Genomic DNA, 20585 nt, shown 5'->3' with positions numbered 1-20585 from the left:
TCGGCGGGGCTCAGTGAAACGCATCTCTTGTCTTTTGCTCTCCATAGTGAGTCACTTCATTTCTCCCATCGGAAGTGCTGAATTAGTAGTATGTCTCCTCAGCCTTTCACCCACCATCATGGTGCAGGGAAAGAAGTAGGAACCGTGGCTGCCTGAGGAGGAAGGGCCTACTCTCAGGGCTGAGCAGTACGGTTCATTTGTCTACGCCTTCCAGTTCCACGGGGTGTGATCCCAGTTCCCACGTCAAGCATCAGACGGCATCCACGGCCGGGACTTCAAAACAATGTTACTCGGAGGTTAGACGTTGACTAACACCTGCTTTCAATGCCCATCCAGAAAACCTGGCCCCGTAGGCCAACTCCCTCCCCTCCTCCCACCTCACGCAGAGTAACAGAAAGTGCCAGCGTGGGTGAAGAGATGACAATATTCTTTTGCAGCTGCTCTGACAGCTTATTTCAGTCTGATGCAACTCAAACAGGTTGAGATTAATCCTCGGAAAAGCAGTCCTTTTGGAAAGACTAATGTGACTTTCCCCATAACACTGGGGCCTTTATAGCCTGATGTTTAACTACATTGGAATGTCATTCTTTCCACTGCCTTTATGACTGTACTTGGATTTGAAACTGCTAGGTCTTATTCCAGTGCAACACTCCATCTGCACCCCCCCCCCTTTATTTTTTCCAGACTTCAAACCATCCGAACCCGTCTTACTCTACAGGTTTCCACTGAATCAAAACGCGAGGTGCATGTTTTACCAAGTGACTGGTCCTCTTAGCACCTCCTAGCACTTTCGGAGTGCTAGGGAGCAACCTCAGTCCCCACGATAAAGACCAAAGGCAGCTCCCGAACTTTCCGCGAGGGTCCCCCCCCCCCCCCCGCCCCCCCGGCGGGCTCTAGCTCCGGATTTGGGCAAGCGCCGGCCTGAGGAGACCAAACATTCGTTTTGGAAATCTGAGGGCCCCGAACCTCTGGCCGCCCCCTTTCTAACTGTCTTTAAAACCTTTTGCCTTGTAACAGTTGCAGGCTGTGGTTTTGTTGTCTGCGTGAGGTGACTCACAGCGCTACCACTCTCCATGTGGGGAGTGGATTCATCTTGCACCCAAACCACCTACTGACTTCCGGCAGCTCTTATCAGCTAAGCCATCGGCCACGAGCTGACATTTCGGCGTTCAGAAGCTCCCCACCCCCACCTCAGAGAGGAAAAAAAAAAAAAATTGACAGGAGGAGAAAAGGGCTAATTTGGCAATAGTTTGCTCTTGCTGTTTGGCCTAGAGAAAGACATTCAAAGTGGTGGAAGATTGTTTAGTAACAGCTGGCGAGCACCAGGGTGTGAGGCTGATTTTCAGATATGACAGGCACTTACAGGAATGCTGCCAGATACAGCTGTTTAAAAGCCTTAATAAACAGCGAGTCAATACTAATCTTTGCCAAATTAATCTTTTCCCTGACAGCCCATCAGAGCAATTATGCTTAGGCTCGTTGTAAACACACGATTGTCAAACAGGGACTCTGCGGCCTTGAAAATACTGTAGTTTGGGTTGTAGCCTTTCTTTAGAAGGATTTCTTCTTCTTCTTTCTTCTTCTTCTTCTTCTTCTTCTTCTTCTTCTTCTTCTTCTCCTCCTCCTTCTCCTTCTTCTTCTTCGGTAGAATGAGAAGTCTTTCCACTTTATTTTTCAGTCACTGTGTTTTTTGTATTGTTTTTTTTTTTCCTGGCCTCAGGTCAGTGTGAATGAAATTTCCTTTTCGGATGTCTTCGCTAGCAAGCCGTTAATAAAATGTGAAATCATGACAGTCATAGGATTCAGGCTGGTGGGCTCCTTTAATGAGGCACCACTGGGGCCAGCGAGGAACCGTAACACGACCGCGTCGTCTGTTGTCTCCCGGCCCCAGAACAAGAACTCCATCTTCGCTTCTTAGCTCTGCAGTTGACAGGTAACAGTGTTATCTGTTCCTGGGTCCACGTGGGAACATGTTGACTAAGTCAGAGATGGGAAGGCAAAGCCTAGTGTCTCTGTATGCACGTGTATCGCGAAGTGTGTGCATGTTGGTTCGGGGAGACTCTCCCTCCCTCCTTCCTCTCTTGAGAGTGATGATGCCAGGAAGCCCCCCTACCCCCACCCGCACCCCATGCCCCTTCTCGAAGCAACAGTCTTGGGTAAGGATTCGGAAACTTTTTCGTTGGGGAAGGCTGATCCGTGATGGTGCCTGGTTCCATGTCTTCTCTTGAGTCTTAAAAAAGCTAGCACCATTTCTTCTGAGCCTGGCACAATTTAGGCAGAGTCCAGGAAATACGGTCCTTTACTTCTTTCATCAAGTCATACTAGCACTTGGCAATCAGAAAAAGAAAGTTCAGCATACTGTGCATCGATGTTTTAATTTAGCATTCCATACCCCTGTCTCCTGAAACTTCTCCCCGGCATTCCACACTCCTCCTCGTCCAGCACCTTTTTTCTCCTTTGCTTCTGGTTTTGTCGATGTGACTAGTGTCTTTTTTTACTTTTGCAACTAGAAACTCTTGCTTGATAATGTAGACCCCTTCCCCCCCCCCCCGCAAAAAATGGCACAACTCACTTTGAAATTCTTTCTCTTTGTAAGCTTAGATTTCTTCATGAAAATTTTCCATTCTCCATCACTCCTAATGCTTGTCTGCAATATCTCATGCCCTTCTATATTTAAAGAGCTCTTAAACCATCAAGTAAACATCACACAACTCCTGTTGAGGACAATCTGCGATGTTTCACTCATCTCTCCACATGCCATTGCATTTATTGTGCACCTACTATGTGCTAGGGCATTCCAAGTTGCTTTGGAAGTTAGGAGATTACTCTATTGTAGGAAGACAAGGAGAAGCTTGTACTGGGGGGTGACTGACTCATGAATTCACCCATCAGGTGACTCAGTACAATAAACATTTGGGGGTTAAACTTATGATGTAAATTCTGTATCTTGCCTTGCCCTTACTTCAATGTTCAGTCACCAGCAAAAGAGATGAATTTCTGTGTTTCTGTTGTTACCTTAACACGAGAAATGTGAACGAAATGACAAAGCGAAGACCTAATTCCCTTTCCACAAATAAACATTAAAAGAACATCTGTGTGTAACAAAAACTTTGAGGATGTTTATTGGGATTTACTGGGATCTGGTAATTTAAAATATTCTTAATTTAATGTAGCTGTGACTGCTCTGAAGGGGGGCACTTTGTAAACACACGTAAGTGATTACTTCTCTGAGTACCTGCCCCTAGGACTTTGTAAAGAACTTCTGATTTCGTGTGACATTGTATCTAATTTTGTAGCCCCAACCCCATCATCTTCAGGTCTGAAACACATTGGGTGGAACCATTCACAATTGCTATTTTTTAGAGGTAAAGGGTCAAATATTGACAATTTCACACGACTCAATTTGTCTTTTCCAGTGAGTAGGGCAACTCTTTGGCAAAAGGCGAAAGCTCCATGGGAAGAAGGAGACTGGCTGCTGATGTGCTGATTTTTAATTTTGAATTTATAAATTAAAAAAAAATCCTAGTAATGAATCCAGCCAGGACACACTGTTCCCTGCAGCCAAGGCTCCCTGTGGACGCTCGTGTCCTTTTTCCAATGGGTTTGGTCCCTTTAAGCAACAGGTGAAAACAGGTGAAAACAGGTGAAAACAATCACAGAGACCAACTTTCATTAGCCATGTTCCCTAATTTGAAGTCATTAGTTGACCAGTTTTCCATTGTCCACTGGACATGGGAATTGGGATTTTGGGTTTAAAAAAATTTTTTTTAACGTTTATTTATTTTTGAGACAGAGACAGAGCATGAATGGGGGAGGGGCAGAGAGAGAGGGAGACACAGAATCCAAAACAGGCTCCAGGCTCCAAGCTGTCAGCACAGAGCCCGACGCGGGGCTCGAACTCACGGACCGCGAGATCATGACCTGAGCCGAAGTCGGAGGCTTAACCGACTGAGCCACCCAGGTGCCCCGGGAATTGGGATTTTGAAGGATTCTTTCCTGTGTATGCTACAGACACAGGTTAACCCTCTCTTAACCACCGGGGCACTTTGTTTTTTCTTTACTAATTCGTTATAATTTTGACTTTGGTATTTTGGTAAAGATACTACAGGTTCAGTAGCAGTGCTGAATTTCCCAGAATGACTTTTTTTGAGGTCCAGGAACCCTGCGAAGTGCCATGGCAGGGACTCGGTGTATACCATCACTGTCCCTTTGAGTCACAAGCTACAAGATGTGCCCAGGCTGAATGCCGGCTTCCTTAGACGTGGAGGTTTCTTTTCTTTTCTTTTTTTAAGCTTACTTATTTTTGAGAGAGAGAGAGAGAGCACACGAGCGGGGAAGGGACAGAGAGAGAGGGGAACAGAGAATCTGAAGCCAGCTTTGCACCGACAGCAGACAGCCGGATGCAGGGCTCGAACTCACGAACCATGAGCTCATCGTGAACTGAGCCGAAGTCGGATGCTCAACCGCTTAATCGACTGAGCCACCCAGAGAGGTGGAGGTTTCTCAAGCAACACCTGACAGTATGAGCGCTCAGGTGGATGAGAGGGCATTCTCAGCGCTTCCGGAAAGAACATCTGTGGCCCGGCAGGCGTTAATCCCTACTGTGCCTCATCACTCCTGCCTTGAAATTTTTCTTGGGATTTGTCATCTGACTGGGTGTCCTTTAGAGACTGATGGATATCCAGATAGAATACGGTCACTCATGGTAATAATTTTTATTTATGATGTATTTCCTTTTATTTACATTTTTTTTTCCTTTTTTTTTTTTTTTTTGGTATTGAGTTTTAACACTCTCTCTACCCTGGTTGCACACCTGCTCTAGAAAAGTTGTAAACAACATTGTACTTCTCTGTACAGACTGCCTGACAAAGTCAAAAGGTGGTGGTTCTCATCCCGGTAATCACCTTCTCGGTTTAGACAATGCAAGTGAAAATTTTACTTTATCATAATATAATAAATAAAAGACATTAGGTAATTAGTAGTGCTGGTATATTTCTAAAATACTAAACAGACAAACAATAAACTGTGAACTTAATCACATGAGTCCTTATACAGTTTCAAGACAGGAAAATTAGAGCTCTCAGCTACAGTCATTTTAATAATCACATTGGATCTGCATTATTTATTAGTTATTACATGCTCAAGTGATTCAAGGTTGTACAATGCCTAAAATCATTCCAAAGCAAGCATACCTTTTGGCTTTTTCATTCTGACTGGGTTACACAATGCATCTATTTGTATTTCGTTAAGGTGCTAAGTTAATTTCACACATTGCATGAAAGACGCACCAGCCATCCTCTTGATTTCCAACCAGACTAGCTTTCTTAAAGCAATCCCCTGTCGGGGGGTGATCGGTGATCGGCTAGCTCTTTTTGATGCAAAAGCTCTGCCAACCTTCAGCCAGATTCTCAGTGCTTTTGGTTCCCTAGCAAATCTCTAGTACCCTCAGAATTCTCTGGGAAGACTCAGGAATTCAGGAAACAGAAGTAGCTTGGGGAGGCAGGACAGACAACACGCATCTCCATTTCGAGCAATAGCTTTCAAATTTGGAATGCTTCCCTTTTCTTTTTTGCTTTCTGGTTACTCACCTTTCATTTGTAGACATATTCCTGACCGTATGCTTCCCCCGTCCTTCCTCCCATCCTTGCGTTAATTCCTAAGTGTTTTCTGGATCTTGTGAGAAGCATGCAGGTTGAGGAATTTTAGTTGATTGGACTGCAGGTGTTTTGTTTTGTTTTTTGTGTTTTTTGTGGAGGAGGGGCATTTACAGAATTGACTAAAACCAGCTGAGAACCAAGAAGCAACCCTTTTCGGAGAGAGAACCCATCTGTTTAGTCTTGGAGTTTGTGTGACGTTTGGGGCAATTCTCTGTTATAGCGTACGAAGAAAGGAAGTTCTTAAATATCAGTTTTTCTGTTTGCATCAACCAAAGAAATGTAGAAATAAGGATGGGTGGCTTTAATTTGCTGCTAAAATGAAAAGTAGGTTTGCTTTTATTCATGTCACTGTAAAAACTAAATAATAAAGTATTCACACCAAGCGTGAATTTTTTTTTTTTGCCAGCAAAAGTTAAAACATCAAAGAAACCTCTTTCGAATACTAACAAATTTACTTACAAACACCTATATTTATTATTTCATAAATAGGCGCAACAGGTTCCATAAAAAAAGATTAAATACAGACACAGTATGAAGAAACAATAATACAGAGCCATATGTAAAGGTTATCATTTAGCTGTTTCCAATCTGTTTCTGCATCTAATAAAATACCAGGTAAGCATTTGGCAGTTTTATACATAAAAGGACTTAAATGACATTTACTAACCATTACACAAAAAGTGATACAAAAAAGCAATTTTTCTGCAGTACAAAATAAATGTGTTCGCGTTTCCCTTAACACTAGTTTCTTTTTGTCTGGTCCATGAGACAAAGCCAATTTGTTTTTAAATTAAAATCATTTGGGAATACTTTTTTTTTTTCAAATATTTTGAAAATATAGAACTATTAGTTGTTTTAAAAATGAAGTAAAAATATGAATGTTTGCCAATTTAACCCCTATTGTGAAATTAATCAACTGGAAGGAGCCAGTTTCAAAGTACAATTTAGCTACAAAAACATTCACATTTTATACTCTAGGAGAGTGTGACATAGATGCTATTTACAAACTTGCTATGATTGCTACATCAAGCCATTTAAAAAGTCTTTAGTAGTTTCATATAAACACCCATTATGAAAGCCAATGGAAAATCCAGGACTTTTTACCCGAGACATCTACAGTTGCTAAGGCAGTTACTATAGCGTAGCACTTCACAGCAAAAAACCAACATAAAATCTGAATGGTCCAAATTTCCTTCAGGGAAGAAGAAAAACAATGTCCAGAAGGGATTAAAAAAATAAGAAAGAAGCATGACTATTCCTTCCAGAGTGGGTGACCCACAAGCTCAAATGGTCCTAAGTGCTTAGCAACTTGGATTTTCTAATAAAATGGAGAACTGTCTTGACTGTACAAAGCAGTCCACGGTGAAGAGACTTCCCTGAATTCCTCAGCCGAAAGAAGAGGCGTTCAGACTTTCAGGTGAGGTACAGCGCTTTGTCCCTCTGCATGCCCCTGTGGGAAGAGAAAACAGACACGCCGTGTCTTGTTGGAAGGCTAGTGCTACGGGCGACCGCGGGGGAGGTTCGTCTGTTTGTTCTAGCTTGAGGGATGGGGCTGGGCCCTGGGAAAGCATACAGTTAAACGGAACAGGGATCTCAGTTTTTAAGCCATCTTTCTTCTTCCCGCTTTCTAAAAGATGATCTGGTTAGAGTGGGAGAGAGCCAGATCATCTTTTAGAAAGCGGGAAGAAGAAAGACGGCTCTTGCCCTCTACTCGGGAGCAGGGGACACCAAGCATGCTATGAGAGCTGTCCACCAGCAGGTGGCGATGACCCGCCACTTACCCACTACTGCAGTAGTCGTTATTCCAGTCCACCGGCTGGGCGGGAGGGTTTCTGCACCCAGAACGCACGTACTCCATTGCTTGGGTGACCACTTGTGCAGCTGTGGATGTAGGATTGATTATAGTCTGATAGTCGGGTTGAAGAGTAAATCCCTGAAAGGGAAAGCAAGTCCACAAATAAGGATCAAAGTGCCTTGTTAAGAAGAGGAGGCCGTAAATATTTATCCATTGTTTGCAAACACACTAGGGCCTTCTTGCTGGTGTCTTTGCAAGGGCAAACGTATCCAGAGGGCCCAGAAAAATTAAAACAAAGGTAGAAAAGAAGTGCCCACAACCCTATTCTTCTTACCTTTCCTTCATTTAACCACGTGTTAGAAAACCTTTAATTACACTCTTGGGCAGATAAATTGAATTGAGGAACAATTTAAAATATGGGGAAGCCAACTCAATCAACACAAAGCAAAAGGGTCCCTCGGTTTATGTTTTCTATCAAACCTAAGGATACGTTAATAGTTAATCCCCAGAATATGCAACAGAATCTCTTTTGAAGGATTCAGGCAGCAGGTGGCTGAGTGTTTTATTAGACTACACCTATTCACATATTGTTCTCAAAACCCGTTTTCTTCATTCAGTCACAAAGGGACCATCTGCTTCTTCTTTTATTTGTGCTTCTTTCTCAGCTAAAAAATTTCAACCAAAGCTTTTTAACAGTTGTTGGGCTAATATGAGGAAAGAGATTCAAAGCAACTTGCCATGGAAAACACAGAGAAGGAAAAGTGTAAGACAGAGCAAATATTTTTTAATTGAAAAGTCTATTAGCTGCCAAATAATAATCGACTTCAGGAAGATTCTTAATACACTGGTATGGTGAAGTGTTGACTTTTAATCCTTGCGAAGCTATTAAAAATTCGAGGACAAACTCTCTGAAGTATATAGCTATATCTGGGAAACAAAAAGCATTATACACTAAGATTTATTTTTAGCTTGTCTGGTGAATTCAAGAGCAGCATAAGCAAGCTTTGCTGGAAATGACCAAAAAAGCAACTTAGTTAATCTCGTGGTTGTCTCTTTCTGCTGCAGATCTCATGCATGGTTTTTAACCACTGAAAAATCAAGAGATTTTAAAAGTGAATCACTCCCTATTTACTTGCACGGAGCTTGGGAAGGCATAATATTGAGTTTTTACTGTTTTTTTTTTAAACTCAGCAGAATGATCAGAGGATTGATTTTTAACGAAGGATGTTTCCTTAGACCTTGATTCATGTTTCAGTGTCTCGGCTAACCACTCCCAAGTACCTATTATCAAATGTCTTCAATTCTCCATTTTGGTTTTAAGATACTAATTTATTCTCCATTCCAATGATAAAGACTTCAAGCCAATGTCCACACCAACTCCCACCATAGCCGTAGATGAAAGACAAACCTTTGGACGATTAGAGGCACACCATTAAAAAGCAGAGAATTCAGCCAGCCTGACTACTCGACCTCACACGGACTAAAAGGAACAGAGTATTTTCTCCTTTAACAACTGGTGTGTGGCCAATACGTATGTTTGTGTAGGCACAACCTGCAGCTCAAAGCTATCAACATTTTCTAAAATAGGAAGGTGAAAAGTTAAGAGGCATAACTGGATGTTTGCGTCTCCAGTCCTTTCCAGGCTGATTTCCTTTCTTTGTCCAGACAGTGCTGTATCTCTCACATGAGGAGTCCCACCGGCTTTGATTAAATGTATTCACTGCATTATGGTCATAGAATCTTGTCTTTATGGGGGTGACCGTCCAGCTTTCTTGACTTCTTTCCTTAGTGTCTAGTATGATCCGGGGCAAACAGCAGGACAAAGCTCCTAGAGAGAGGAGCCTTGTGTTGACTTCCATTTTAGCCCCTGTCCTAAGGGCTCTGCCCATGGGGACTTGAGATCAGAGGGTGTTTTCCCTGCTTACTGGATATTCTCAGGGCCTACTCTGTAGTAGTGGCTCAGTAAATCATCTTTTCCAGTAAATAAAATTTAACACAGGCCACCATCGGGAAGGCACGGGGGTGTATAAATGTGTAAATGCCAGGGGCTTTCCTATCATTTTAACGTAAAGTTCTCCATACTGGATTTTGGCACAACCGATAAAACGTAACCTAAAAGTAAACAAGTGTCAAAAAAAGAGCAGTTGAAAATATCTCGAGTTAGTTGAAGGTATGGAAACATAACGAGAGAGCAAAACACAGAAACAAGCCAACTGCCTTCCACCTAAGCCAACACAATCAACAACAGAAATCACCACTGCTTTATTCCCATCCAATGAGAATGGTTCTTCAAGGTTGGGTGAGAGAATATGAGGAGAACGCTACTCCTTGGGCTATTAGTTTAAGATTAAATGGGTAACTTCAGGTTATAAAACCCAAATTAGGTGTTATCTACGAAGTTCAAAGATTTCAAAGTCAGCCAACCTCCATGCCTCAATTTAAGAAGATCAGTAATATCAAAACGAGCAAGGATCAAGAACAATACAGGCAGAGCCTGGAGTAACATTCTTTTACTTGCTTTCGATTTGGAAAATGAAACATTCTTCTGAACACTATATAGAGAGTTGTTGAAGTTGAACCTAGAGCTAAGTATGTTTTTACTATTGATGTAAATATGAGACAACAATGATGATACACATTTTTGGAAAATGTTTGCTTAGCGGCCTAATTAAACAAGGCTGAATATTTTGCATTTTAATGCTCAAGAGAAAAATCACCAACTGTTTTGTAGCATGCCTGGAATTGTAAATTTCATTTTCTGGTGCCAGATTGAAATAAAAATAGAAAACGTGATAAAGATTGATTTGATGTCAGAAGGGACATTTGCTCTTTAATTAGATTTCTGTAGCCCTAGTGGTTTTGTTGTTCTACCAAAGCAAGTCCTAAAAAGCCTGTAGCACAACCGAACAGTGATCCTCATATCCACACTTTACTGGGAACTAATTTCATTTCCTGCCTGTCTGGAGAGGTATTTTCAACAGGCATCAATGTTTTTGTCTTCACAACTGATTTATTCATCAATCTCAATGTGATTTTTTTTTAAACCTTTAAATTACACCCAAATCCTAAAGCAGCTGTTTATTACACGAGGAAATTGAAAATCTGTCTGTGTGATATCATACAAAGATTTTTTCTTAAGGTTATAAAGGAAGTTGACAGATATTAATGATTTTTTTTTTCTTGTGACCTCATTCGACAATACAGTGAACAGGAAAAAAAAAATAAAGGAAGAAAACTGGACCAAAAAAAAGAAAAAAAGAAAAAAAAGCAGGTCCATGGGCTTGGTGTATAAAACATTGTTCTAGGGGAAAAAAATGAAACTATTTTTCCTGGTGGACTATGTGATTGGTTTTGTAGGATATATTCATTTTCAGAAGGAGAGTGAAATAGGTAAAGTAATACTGAAATACGAGATTATATTAAAAATACGGTAGCCATTAACTTGCTTTCTCTTTCTCTCTTTTTTTTTTCTTTTTTTTTTTTTTTTCTTTTCACATTTGAGTATGTGAACATGGCCCCCACACCCAGGAAGCAAGTCTCTTCAGGATACAGGTGGTTTGGATGGTGAATCGGACAGGTTGAATTTCATCCGCAACCTGGTTCTACAACTACAGGCTAAAGACCAACTTTGAGAACTTGAACACTGGCCTTGACAGACTGTTGTGATGGTAATAAATTGAGTGACATCAAGGGTGACAGACTTTTTGATCCTGATTTTAGGAGTATCGAGTTGTTGGGGCTGCTGGTCTCCCTACCCTGAAGATCCTATTCCGTTTACCTGCCTGTGACTCTGACCTCAGCCCCCATGCCTCTCCCTCATTCACCGTGCTCCCCACTGGCCTCCTTCCAGTGTCCTGGACCAGCCGCGCTCCTCCCCAGGCGGGTCCTTCCAGCTCGAGCCTCAGAGCCTCTGTTCCCTGCTTCTGCCCTCTGCTGGTTGTCCCACCTCCACTTTCCACCTTCTGATTCGGAAAGGCTGCTTTCTCTTCTCCCTTCATGGCTGTGTGAGCCCTCCATAGGGGCCTCCCTTACCCACTGCAGCTGAAGGCTCTGCTATTTCTCTACACAGCCCGCAGCTTGAATTCCAGTTCAGTTTTTCTCCCCCCGCAGGATCTTATTACCACCAACACACCACAACCGCCCCCCAACTCTGATATCAGCTGTGTGGGGGACCGAGGCCTCATTACCTGTCCTCATTTATCATTCAATTTCCAAAGGCTAGACAGTGCCTGGCACCGGTTAGGGGTTCCATTAATCTTTTGTGAATCAATGAAATAAAAAAAAACCCCAAACTTCCAAAGAACCGAGATTCTACAAACTAACCTATAATTTCTCCTAATATTTAAACCCTTCCGTTACTTTTTTTTTTTTTTTTTTTGATTTCTCATTTGTTCACCTGCCCATTCAACAATTGTTTCATTTCACCCACCATGATCGAGTCATTGATAAAAGGCATTTTAGTCACTGTAGTCTTTTGGCTATTTACTCTCCGTTTTGGGTGCATGCCATTGTGTCTTCTATTATGAATGTAAATTGAAATCAGGTCCTAGCATCTCAGTAAGAACACTTTTTGAGATACACTAATAGAACTGACTTAAAGATTGATGAACAACGTGTCCAATGTCATCTGTTCTATTTTTTCCTATTCGGTTCTGATTCCATGTAGAAAGACAAATCTCCTGAGTTTTCACATGTGGCCCTTATGTAATTCTGAGATGTTTGAAAACTACTCAGGATCACAGCTAGCTCATCCGAGGTGTTTGTATACATGCAAAAAGGAACCATCTGAGTGGGTAAATCAGAAAAAAGGGTGTCCTCTCTAAACAGAGCTGTAGCCCTCACCTTGGTGGAGGGGACTGTGCTTTCTCTCTCTCTCTCTCTTTCTCCGAGAAGAAACTGACCTGCAGTAGAGCATCATGAGCAGAACGTGAGCCCTCAGCCAGGCAGCACCTTTGGCAGGAGTCAACCCAAGGACGCAAGGTCGTGTTCCTGAAACCATTCATTCTTTACGCAAACGCCACTGGCTCATTAAAATGCAAGGGCACCCAAGAGTAGCCCTTCTATTGTGAGTGATGACTGATAGAAAGAGTGGAAATTTGACCTTATGAATGTCACTTGCCAGTCACAGACACCGCTGTGGACAAGTATGATGGTAAGAGTTGGCTTTTCCCCAGTCTTCTTCCCTAGTGAATCAACGACTAGATTCTTGAACATGGGTAATAAACCATCAGAGCTTTCTCAATATCTTTGGCTTAGGGATCAGGGAAGACTTCAGTAAAGAGGTGAGTCCATTTGCTATTACCATTTTAATCTGAGAACGAACTAGAATTTAAAGACTCTCCAAATTCTTGGGAGACACAGGCTTTCTAATACAAAACCGGTAATAGTCTATAAGAATGATTAAGAGTGAGGCGTGCCTCGGTGGCTCAGTCAGTTGAGCTTCTGGCTTTGGCTCAGGTCATGATCTCGCAGTTTGTGAGTTCCAGCCCTGCATCGGGCCCCCTGCTGTCAGGACAGAGCCCCGCTTTGCATCTTCTGTTTCCCTCCCCCCCCCCCCCCCCCCGCCAATCTCTCCCCTCCCGTGCTCTCTCTCAAAAATAAATTAAAATGAAAACATTTAAAGAAAAAAAGAATGATTAGGAGTGAGAGGCAGCAGGCCTAGCATTTAAGAATCCGGGCTGTGGGGCACCTGGGTGGCTCAGTCGGTTAAGCGTCCGACTTCGGCTCAGGTCATGATCTCGCGGTCTGTGGGTTTGAGCCCCGCATCAGGCTCTGTGCTGACAGCTCAGAGCCTGGAGCCTGTTTCAGATTCTGTGTCTCCCTCTTTCTCTGACCCTCCCCTGTTCATGCTCTCTCTCTCTCTGTCTCAAAAATAAATGAACGTTAAAAAAAAAAAATTAAAAAAAAAAAAGAATCTGGACTGTGATTTCTGAACAGAACGGGGTTTGAATTCTAGCACCAACATTATGGGCATATTACTTATCTGCCAAGCTTGAGTTTCCTTGCTTATAAAATGAAGATAATGCTAGTTCCTGCACTATAAATTTTCTGAAATTAAGGAAAATTAAGGATAAGTTAAGGTAATATATTAAGGTTTGCTATTGTCAGCTCTCATGAATCTGAATATGTAATTATAATAATAAAAATAAATTTGGGGCTACATATATTTGATTCTTCTGTCTCCTCTCCACCCTACTCTGGTCTGACTGTAGACTCAAATTCCACAGAGGAATCAATTCTATAGATATCAATTCCAGATATCAATTCTATAAGAAGCCTGAGTTCACATAATTAGTTATTGCTTTGGAAACTATAATAGAGTCATTGGCTTATAAAAGTGCTAGCTGAATTTGATGTGATTTGTAGTTTTTACCTTGGTCTGTATTTTCAAAGCAAGTTTTCAGGATTCTTGAATGCTTTATATTTAGTTTCATTTGTACCATTTGATCCTCATTTTCAAATTTTCCAATAACACCAAATCCTAGAGGCACACTTGATTTCAAAGAAAAGTCAAGCTAAGATTGCACACAAGCGGGTTCAATAATTGGGGGAGTAGGCAGAGAGGCTTTCAAACTTCCTGTGTTTTCTGATTTATGCAGCAGCCACATACCCATTTTTAAATAAAACACTGGTTGAAACTTTCATTTCTTCGTACTTTTAAGGTTGTGCCAATTTGATATTTCCGAATATCGAAAAACGGTGGGTCTGATTTCGTTTTGCAGCATTCGTTGGCCTCAACAGGCATACCCATTGAGACTTGCCAAACAATTTTTTTAAAGGCAGATTCCTCAGTCCCCAAGAAATCTTTAACAGTGTTTGGCATCTCAAAATTAGAAACGTACTTTACTCAAGGAGCAGAAAACAAGGAGGGTGATTAGAAGTGCGATTTCTAGAGATGTGGTCGGAAGCCAGGGGGTGATCATGGAAAGAAGCCACAATCCATTGTTGTGATCATGTAATGCTGCCCAAACTCACCGCCTGTAAGTTATATTTTTCAGAAATTGGTCGAATACCTTCCATTTTCTCTCCATTCAACAGAACAGAACACACATGCCCCCCTACCCCTTTCGCTGGATGGACAGACCCCCACCCCCCAGCACTTCGGAACAAGGGGAGCCCGGGGTGTGGGCACCTACCTGCTGCATGGTCGGTGAGTGTAAGGCCTGCATGGGGAGCTGGTTCCCAAGGGGCTGCTGCATGGTGAGTGGCTGGGGCGGCTGCATGTTGAGATGCTGGTGAAGAGGTGGACTGATCTGGAGGGGAGGAGGGGGGGACACGGCCATGTTTGCTATAGAGACAGTCACTGGCATTTGGTTATTCGGCTTGGGGGCTATGCTCCTTGGGAGACTGGGATGCATGGCAGTTAGGTGAGGATTCATTCCTGGTTGTTGGTGGTAGTGGGAACTTAGGTACAGAGCTGAGTGGGCCTGGCTGGGCCCATGGAACACTGACGGCTTTGAGTTGACCAGCTGAGGAGGTTGAGAGGTCTTGACATCAACAGGTTCACTGTAGCTCTGTGGAGGAAACAGACAAGAGTGGAGTTCAGAGACGGGTACGCGGGGTGTTGATTTCCATTAGCAAGACGCTCTGTGAGTGCATTTGGGAACTTCCACGTGAATCAACACCTGTTACTATGCTTGAAAAAAAATTCTTTTTAATGTGTATTTATTTTTGAGACGGAGCTCAAGCAGGGCAGGGGCAGAGAGAGGGGGCCAGAGGACCCAAAGTGGGCTCTGTGCTGACAGCAGTGAGCCCTGGGTGGGGCTCGAACTTGTGCACCGCGAGATCGTGCCCTGAGCCAAAGTTGGATGCACAGCCGACTGAACTACCCAGGTGCCCCAACACCTGTTACTATTCTTGACTCTTAATCTAATTTGTAATGTGATTTATGCAAGGCTGAGCTTAATCTTCCTCTTTGTGGAATCTAAAACAATCTCCGGTGACATTTTTTTTTTCCTTTGCCTAAATGCAAGCTCTAAGTTGGTGACTTTTCTCATCACGCAAACAAAGAGAAAGATGAGGGGCAGAATGGATGTCATCAGTGCCCTAATAGAAAATACGAGCAGAGCTCACTTGGAAAGTAATTCAGTTCTGGACTTCTTCCATTGATTGTATGTTTCATTTTTTTATTTTTCTCTTTTATATTCTTAAGAAGCCTTGGCCTAGGTATTTGCACAAAGAAAACAAAGCTGGTTGATGGAAATGAGAACGGGAAAAGGAGTTCTAAAATACCTTTCTGAAGTCATACAAAGCCACATTAATATAGCTTCTAAGTAACCACAGAACTCATCTTGATTTTTAAAAGACGTTTGTGATGAATTGTCCCCCTTAATGAACTGGATAAAAATAATCTCTCTTAGAAATTTTTGACTCCATTATAAATTAATGTAATTGTGCCTATTTTTTTTTATACCTTCATAAAGCCATTCCCGAATAATCTTTTCATTGACTTAAAAACTAGACCTATCAGTGGGAGCTGAAAAGAATCAAGAATTAACCCCGAAGCGTTTTTCCTCTTGGGCAAACCTACCTCCTACTTTTGCGGAGAGGGAGAGGCTGATAAAACAAATGGGGAAAAGTAAAAGCAGCTGGGGAAGAAAAATGCTACTGTGTCCTGGAGAAAAAAGTTGTTTTGTCAAAACAAGGTCTTGATGTTGCAAATATACTTATTCTGCGACCTTGAGATCGCGCTTACTCCATTTACGGGTCAAATGAGTTCTTGTTAGTGTCAGTGAGGCCGGGTCCTTCCGAATCCCACAACACGCAGCACCACCAATGGACCAGCACGTTAGGGACACCGGTCGTCACGCAGGGTGACGCGAAACGCCACGTGGGAATTTCATTTCACGAGACAGCCTATACCACTGCTCGCAGCGCAACTCATTTTTCCCCATTAACGTAGGAAAATTAAATGAACACCACAACGACAACCATGCTGCGTATGTGTGCAGACTTGAGGACGGTACGTGGGGGGAATGAATGGCCAGAGCCACATATTCTCTCCAGAGAAAGGACACAACTGACACCTGTGAAAAATACAAACCATGGAAACCTGGGGTCCCGGGAGGCTCGGAATTCTCCACGTAGAGTGCACAGTAAGGTGCCCCCCAAGAATTCGAGCCCCTCCAAGAGTCCTCTCGTAATATTGATCACTGTGTCCATATTGATGCTGCTTATGAAATATGAACAGACATTCAGACTCCCTGTCTTCGGTGTTAATATTTAAAAAGTCAAGAATTGTTCACCAAAAATTTTCAAGGGGCGCCTTTAGACGAAAGCTTTGTTAAATGCGGTCCCTAAAAGGCGTTTTCGGTTTAAAAAAAAAAAAAAGACAAAAAACACGTAAGTAGGGTTTTTTTTGTTTTTCACTTCTGCTTAAAAATTTGTATCGTTGATGGGCAGAATAGTGAATAATTCAAAGAAAAGGTCGAACGGGTTAATTCAGGCTGCGTAAACAGTGACTAGTTCTACATCAGAATAACATGTACTGCAGCGATAGGCCTCAAAACTCATTCCACATATGCCAAGAAGATTATGTGTTTACGGTGTGCTTGTGTGGTTAAGTCATCCGGGCAGTGGTTTCATTGTGTGTCATTGCCTCTTCCTCAGTCTACCGTAGAAGGGCTAATTTCATACATAGTCACATACTCCATCGACTTCCTCCAGGAAGAGAACTCTTACGCATGATAGGCGTCTATAAAATTTAACACAAGTGAGTGCGTCTTTATTTCTTGCTTTATGGATGTTTTTAATCTAAATAGAAGAAAAAGAAACTCACGTTTCCCCTGGTATCAAAACGATGAAATCTACGTATTGTAAAATGTTTTCATTTTTATTTCTGTGGCCAATAATCACCTCGTTATCAAGTGATAGGGCACACGCATAGGTACGTAGCCTGAACTTGTACACGCCCGCGTGTGCACGAAACCAAATGCACACCGGAGCGTAGGACATGTTGCTCAGACATCATCAGATATTCACTCCGGGAATTACAATAGTAGAAGTAAGTCCGTACATTTGTGAAATTGAACAAACTTCAAGAAATAAACTTTGCTACACATAGAATAGGAATGCCTCACCCTGGCAAGCATGGATGCTGAGGCAGCAGCGGGGCCGGCTTCGTGGGCCGGTAGCTGGTCCTGCTAAGCAGTTCTGGGTACTATACCCACTTCGCCCCTTGACACATGCAGTTGCCAAGTCTTAGGGGGGATTTGGGGAAAAGTAAGTGTCTTGTAAAAAGCAAGGTTCCGGGGTGCCTGGGTGGCTCAGTCGGTTAAGCGTCCGACTCTCGGTTTCGGCTCGGGTCCTGATTTCACGGTTCGTGGGTTGGAGCCCCGAGTCCGGCTCTGCACAGATGGTGCCGAGCTGCTTGGGATTCTCTCTCTCCCTCTCTCTCTACCCCTCCCCAACTTGCACTGTCTCTGTCTCTCTCAAAATGAAATAAACTTAAAAAAAAACTTAAAAAACAAACAAACCAACCAAACAAACAAGGTTCCATGATCAATAAGGGAATGAGTGCGTGCCTTCTCAGAGCCTTCAGAATGCTAATGTATGTTGTGAATCTCCAACTGAGAGCCACAGAAACCTTCTTTTCTCAGTGGGTCATTTCATGAGAATAGTCTTCAATGGAAAACACTGGTTCAGAGGAACGAATAAATTACACATACGTATTTAAAATGGCAAATAGAACTACATTTCAATTTAAATAGTCACTTCTTGTCTGAAATTTAAACTAATTTTTGTTGCCTCAAAACGCTTACTTGAATTACATAATCCAGGTATATTATATTACACTAATCCATAGTTTCATGTTTCCTGGAACACGATGTGCATGGTGAGTTTCACATTCTAGGTTAAGGATAGTGACACAATTTCTAGAATAAATTAATTAGAAAGCTGGTAGCTTTCTAATTACAGCCCAGAAGAGCTACGGAATGTACTGGTTTTCTTCAATAGGAGAAGCAAAATAAACAATGAACCAAATTCTCCTGAATTGCACCTTCTCTTAAAAAGTTTATTTATTTATTTTGGGGGGGGGGTGGCTAGGGGCAGAGACGGAGGGAGAGAGAGAATCCCAAGCAGGCTCTGTGCTGTCGGCCCAAGCCCAACGCGGGTCGATCCCGCAAACCGTGAGATCATGACCTGAACTGAAATCAAGAGTCGGAGACTTAATGGACTGAGCCACACAGGCGCCGCCCCTCAGCCTTTCGAATAACAGCATGTGGTCCACCATATAGAGAGATGACAGAAAGACAGATTCAGAGAGGACGATCTACAGCCCTCGGTACATAAAAATAGAGTCCAACCTAATTGGAGACACTTTTTGTCAACCTCGTGAAGACTGGCTTCTCATGGTAATTAAACACAACATTTTGTCTCCCCAGCCATTTATCTGTCATTTATCTTCTCCACACTAAGGCATGTAAGGATCAGCAATGCTAAACCTATTTTGAAATAGTGCTTTTCATCCCTAGAAGGACTCTTTCTCTGGGCAAACAAATGAGACAGGTTCCCCAAAAGGATGAGCCAGGCAACACTTGAATCGTAATTTTTAATAGGGAGGGAGGAAGAATTTTGATAAGTTCTATGTTTTGCCTCTGCTTTCTGAATTGTCGAATGTGAGAAGATGGATAATGCGTCTAGTCTGATGTGTAGCCACGTGCCTACGCATGATAGGCGCTCCAGTAGAGGCTCTCTGCCTGTATTCCCTCTTTAGGACAATGTCCTGCATCATCAAGAAAAGCATCTCTGACCCCCAGAAGATCAGATCGGTCTTTTCCGCTCTCTTCTCTGCTGTCAGCATGAACCATACCCTTCTTGAAGTGACGGGAAATTATAACCCTCTGTCCTTTGGTTATGTACCCTGCCCTTAATTTTTTTTAAGTTTATTCATTTTGAGAGAGAGAGAGGGAGAGAGAGAGAGCACGCAGGGTAGGGGCAGAGAGAGATGGAGACACAGAATGTGAAGGAGGCTCCGAGCTGTCAGCACAGAGACCCAACGTGGGGCTCGAACTCACGAACCACAAGATCGTGACTTGAGCTGAAGTTGGACGCTCAACCGACTGAGCCACCCAGGCGCCCCCCCCCCCCCCGCCCCCGTACCCTGCCCTTTATTCCCCACTGTGGTGGGTGGCGGGGCAGAAGGAAGCTAACTGTGTTCCACTTACATTTAGAGAATTTGTATCTTTATGTAAAGGTCCACTCATTTAGATGGGGAAAAAAACCTGTTTCTAGCTTCACTTCTGATTCTTTTTTTTTTTTAAATATTCATTTATTTGGAGAGAGAGAACGACAGAAAGAGGGAGTGGGGGAGGGGCATGGAGTGAGGGAGAGAATCCAAAGCAGGCTCCACACTGTCAGCATGGAGCCCGATGCAGAGCTCAATCCCACAAGCTGGGAGATCAAGACCTGAGCTGAAATCAAGAACTGGACGCTTAACCGACTGAGCCCCCAGGGGCCCCTTTACTTCTGATTAACTGTTATTCAGACGAATACAACAAACTGTCTATTAATTACAGAGCTGTTTTACTGCTTTGGAAGATAGGTAGTAGAATAAGTTCGTTTCCCATAGCCAAGTGCCATGAATTCATAATCTGATTAAATGGGAAGACGAAGAAATCATAAATTTAATCTACTCTGTCATGTTCTTCTAATTAAACTGAGAGAGCAAGGCTACAATTTTGCAGATCAGTTAGATTGTTTATAAAGGGCTCCATACCTACCATTCCTAAATCCGAACTGTTTTCCCATACAAACTAAATAACTTAAATTTGCTTCCATTTTCAAACACACTAACCACTTTTCTTTAGCGGTATGTGGTTTGGGTAGATCACCTGGCAAATGTGATTTTACCACTGTATACACAACTGAAAATCAACCCTTAAATATGACACTTTCATGAGAGGAACGTGTTTTTGCTCTTAATTTCTGAGTAAGTTCTATTCCTTCTTTGATTTTAGACCACTGATTCTGAAAGATGTTTTCCATCAGCAAAATGAGTGTGTGTGTGTGTGTGTGTGTGTGTGTATGTGTGAACAGAGACCTTCTGGGTCTTCTCATAGAATCTTCCACAAGGGATACAACTCTATAAACCTTAAGATACTTCTTATTAATCACGTTGTTGATTCCTGAGA

At 42.6% G+C, this 20585-nt stretch overlaps 1 protein-coding gene across 2 annotated transcripts in view; it reads right to left on the bottom strand.

Moving 5' to 3' along the window:
- Positions 1 to 4099: 4099 nt before the first annotated feature.
- TOX (thymocyte selection associated high mobility group box) overlaps positions 4100 to 20585 on the bottom strand; it is a 305761-nt gene continuing 289275 nt past the window's right edge. The window contains exons 6-8 of one of the 2 annotated variants that reach the window (XM_027042918.2): positions 14589 to 14966; positions 7439 to 7590; positions 4100 to 7107 (exon numbers count right to left, since the gene is read on the bottom strand). In XM_027042918.2, coding sequence (XP_026898719.1) covers positions 7071 to 7107; positions 7439 to 7590; positions 14589 to 14966 — 567 coding nt within the window. In that variant the 3' untranslated portion in view covers positions 4100 to 7070. The remainder of the gene's footprint in view (positions 7108 to 7438; positions 7591 to 14588; positions 14967 to 20585) is intronic. The other variant, XM_027042917.2, reaches the window with a different exon arrangement.

The sequence above is a fragment of the Acinonyx jubatus genome, chromosome F2 (assembly GCF_027475565.1).
Source record: "Acinonyx jubatus isolate Ajub_Pintada_27869175 chromosome F2, VMU_Ajub_asm_v1.0, whole genome shotgun sequence".
Classification (NCBI taxonomy): domain Eukaryota; kingdom Metazoa; phylum Chordata; class Mammalia; order Carnivora; family Felidae; genus Acinonyx; species Acinonyx jubatus.
Note: the sequence above shows the minus strand (reverse complement) of the source record. Positions and strands in the feature narration are given on the sequence as shown.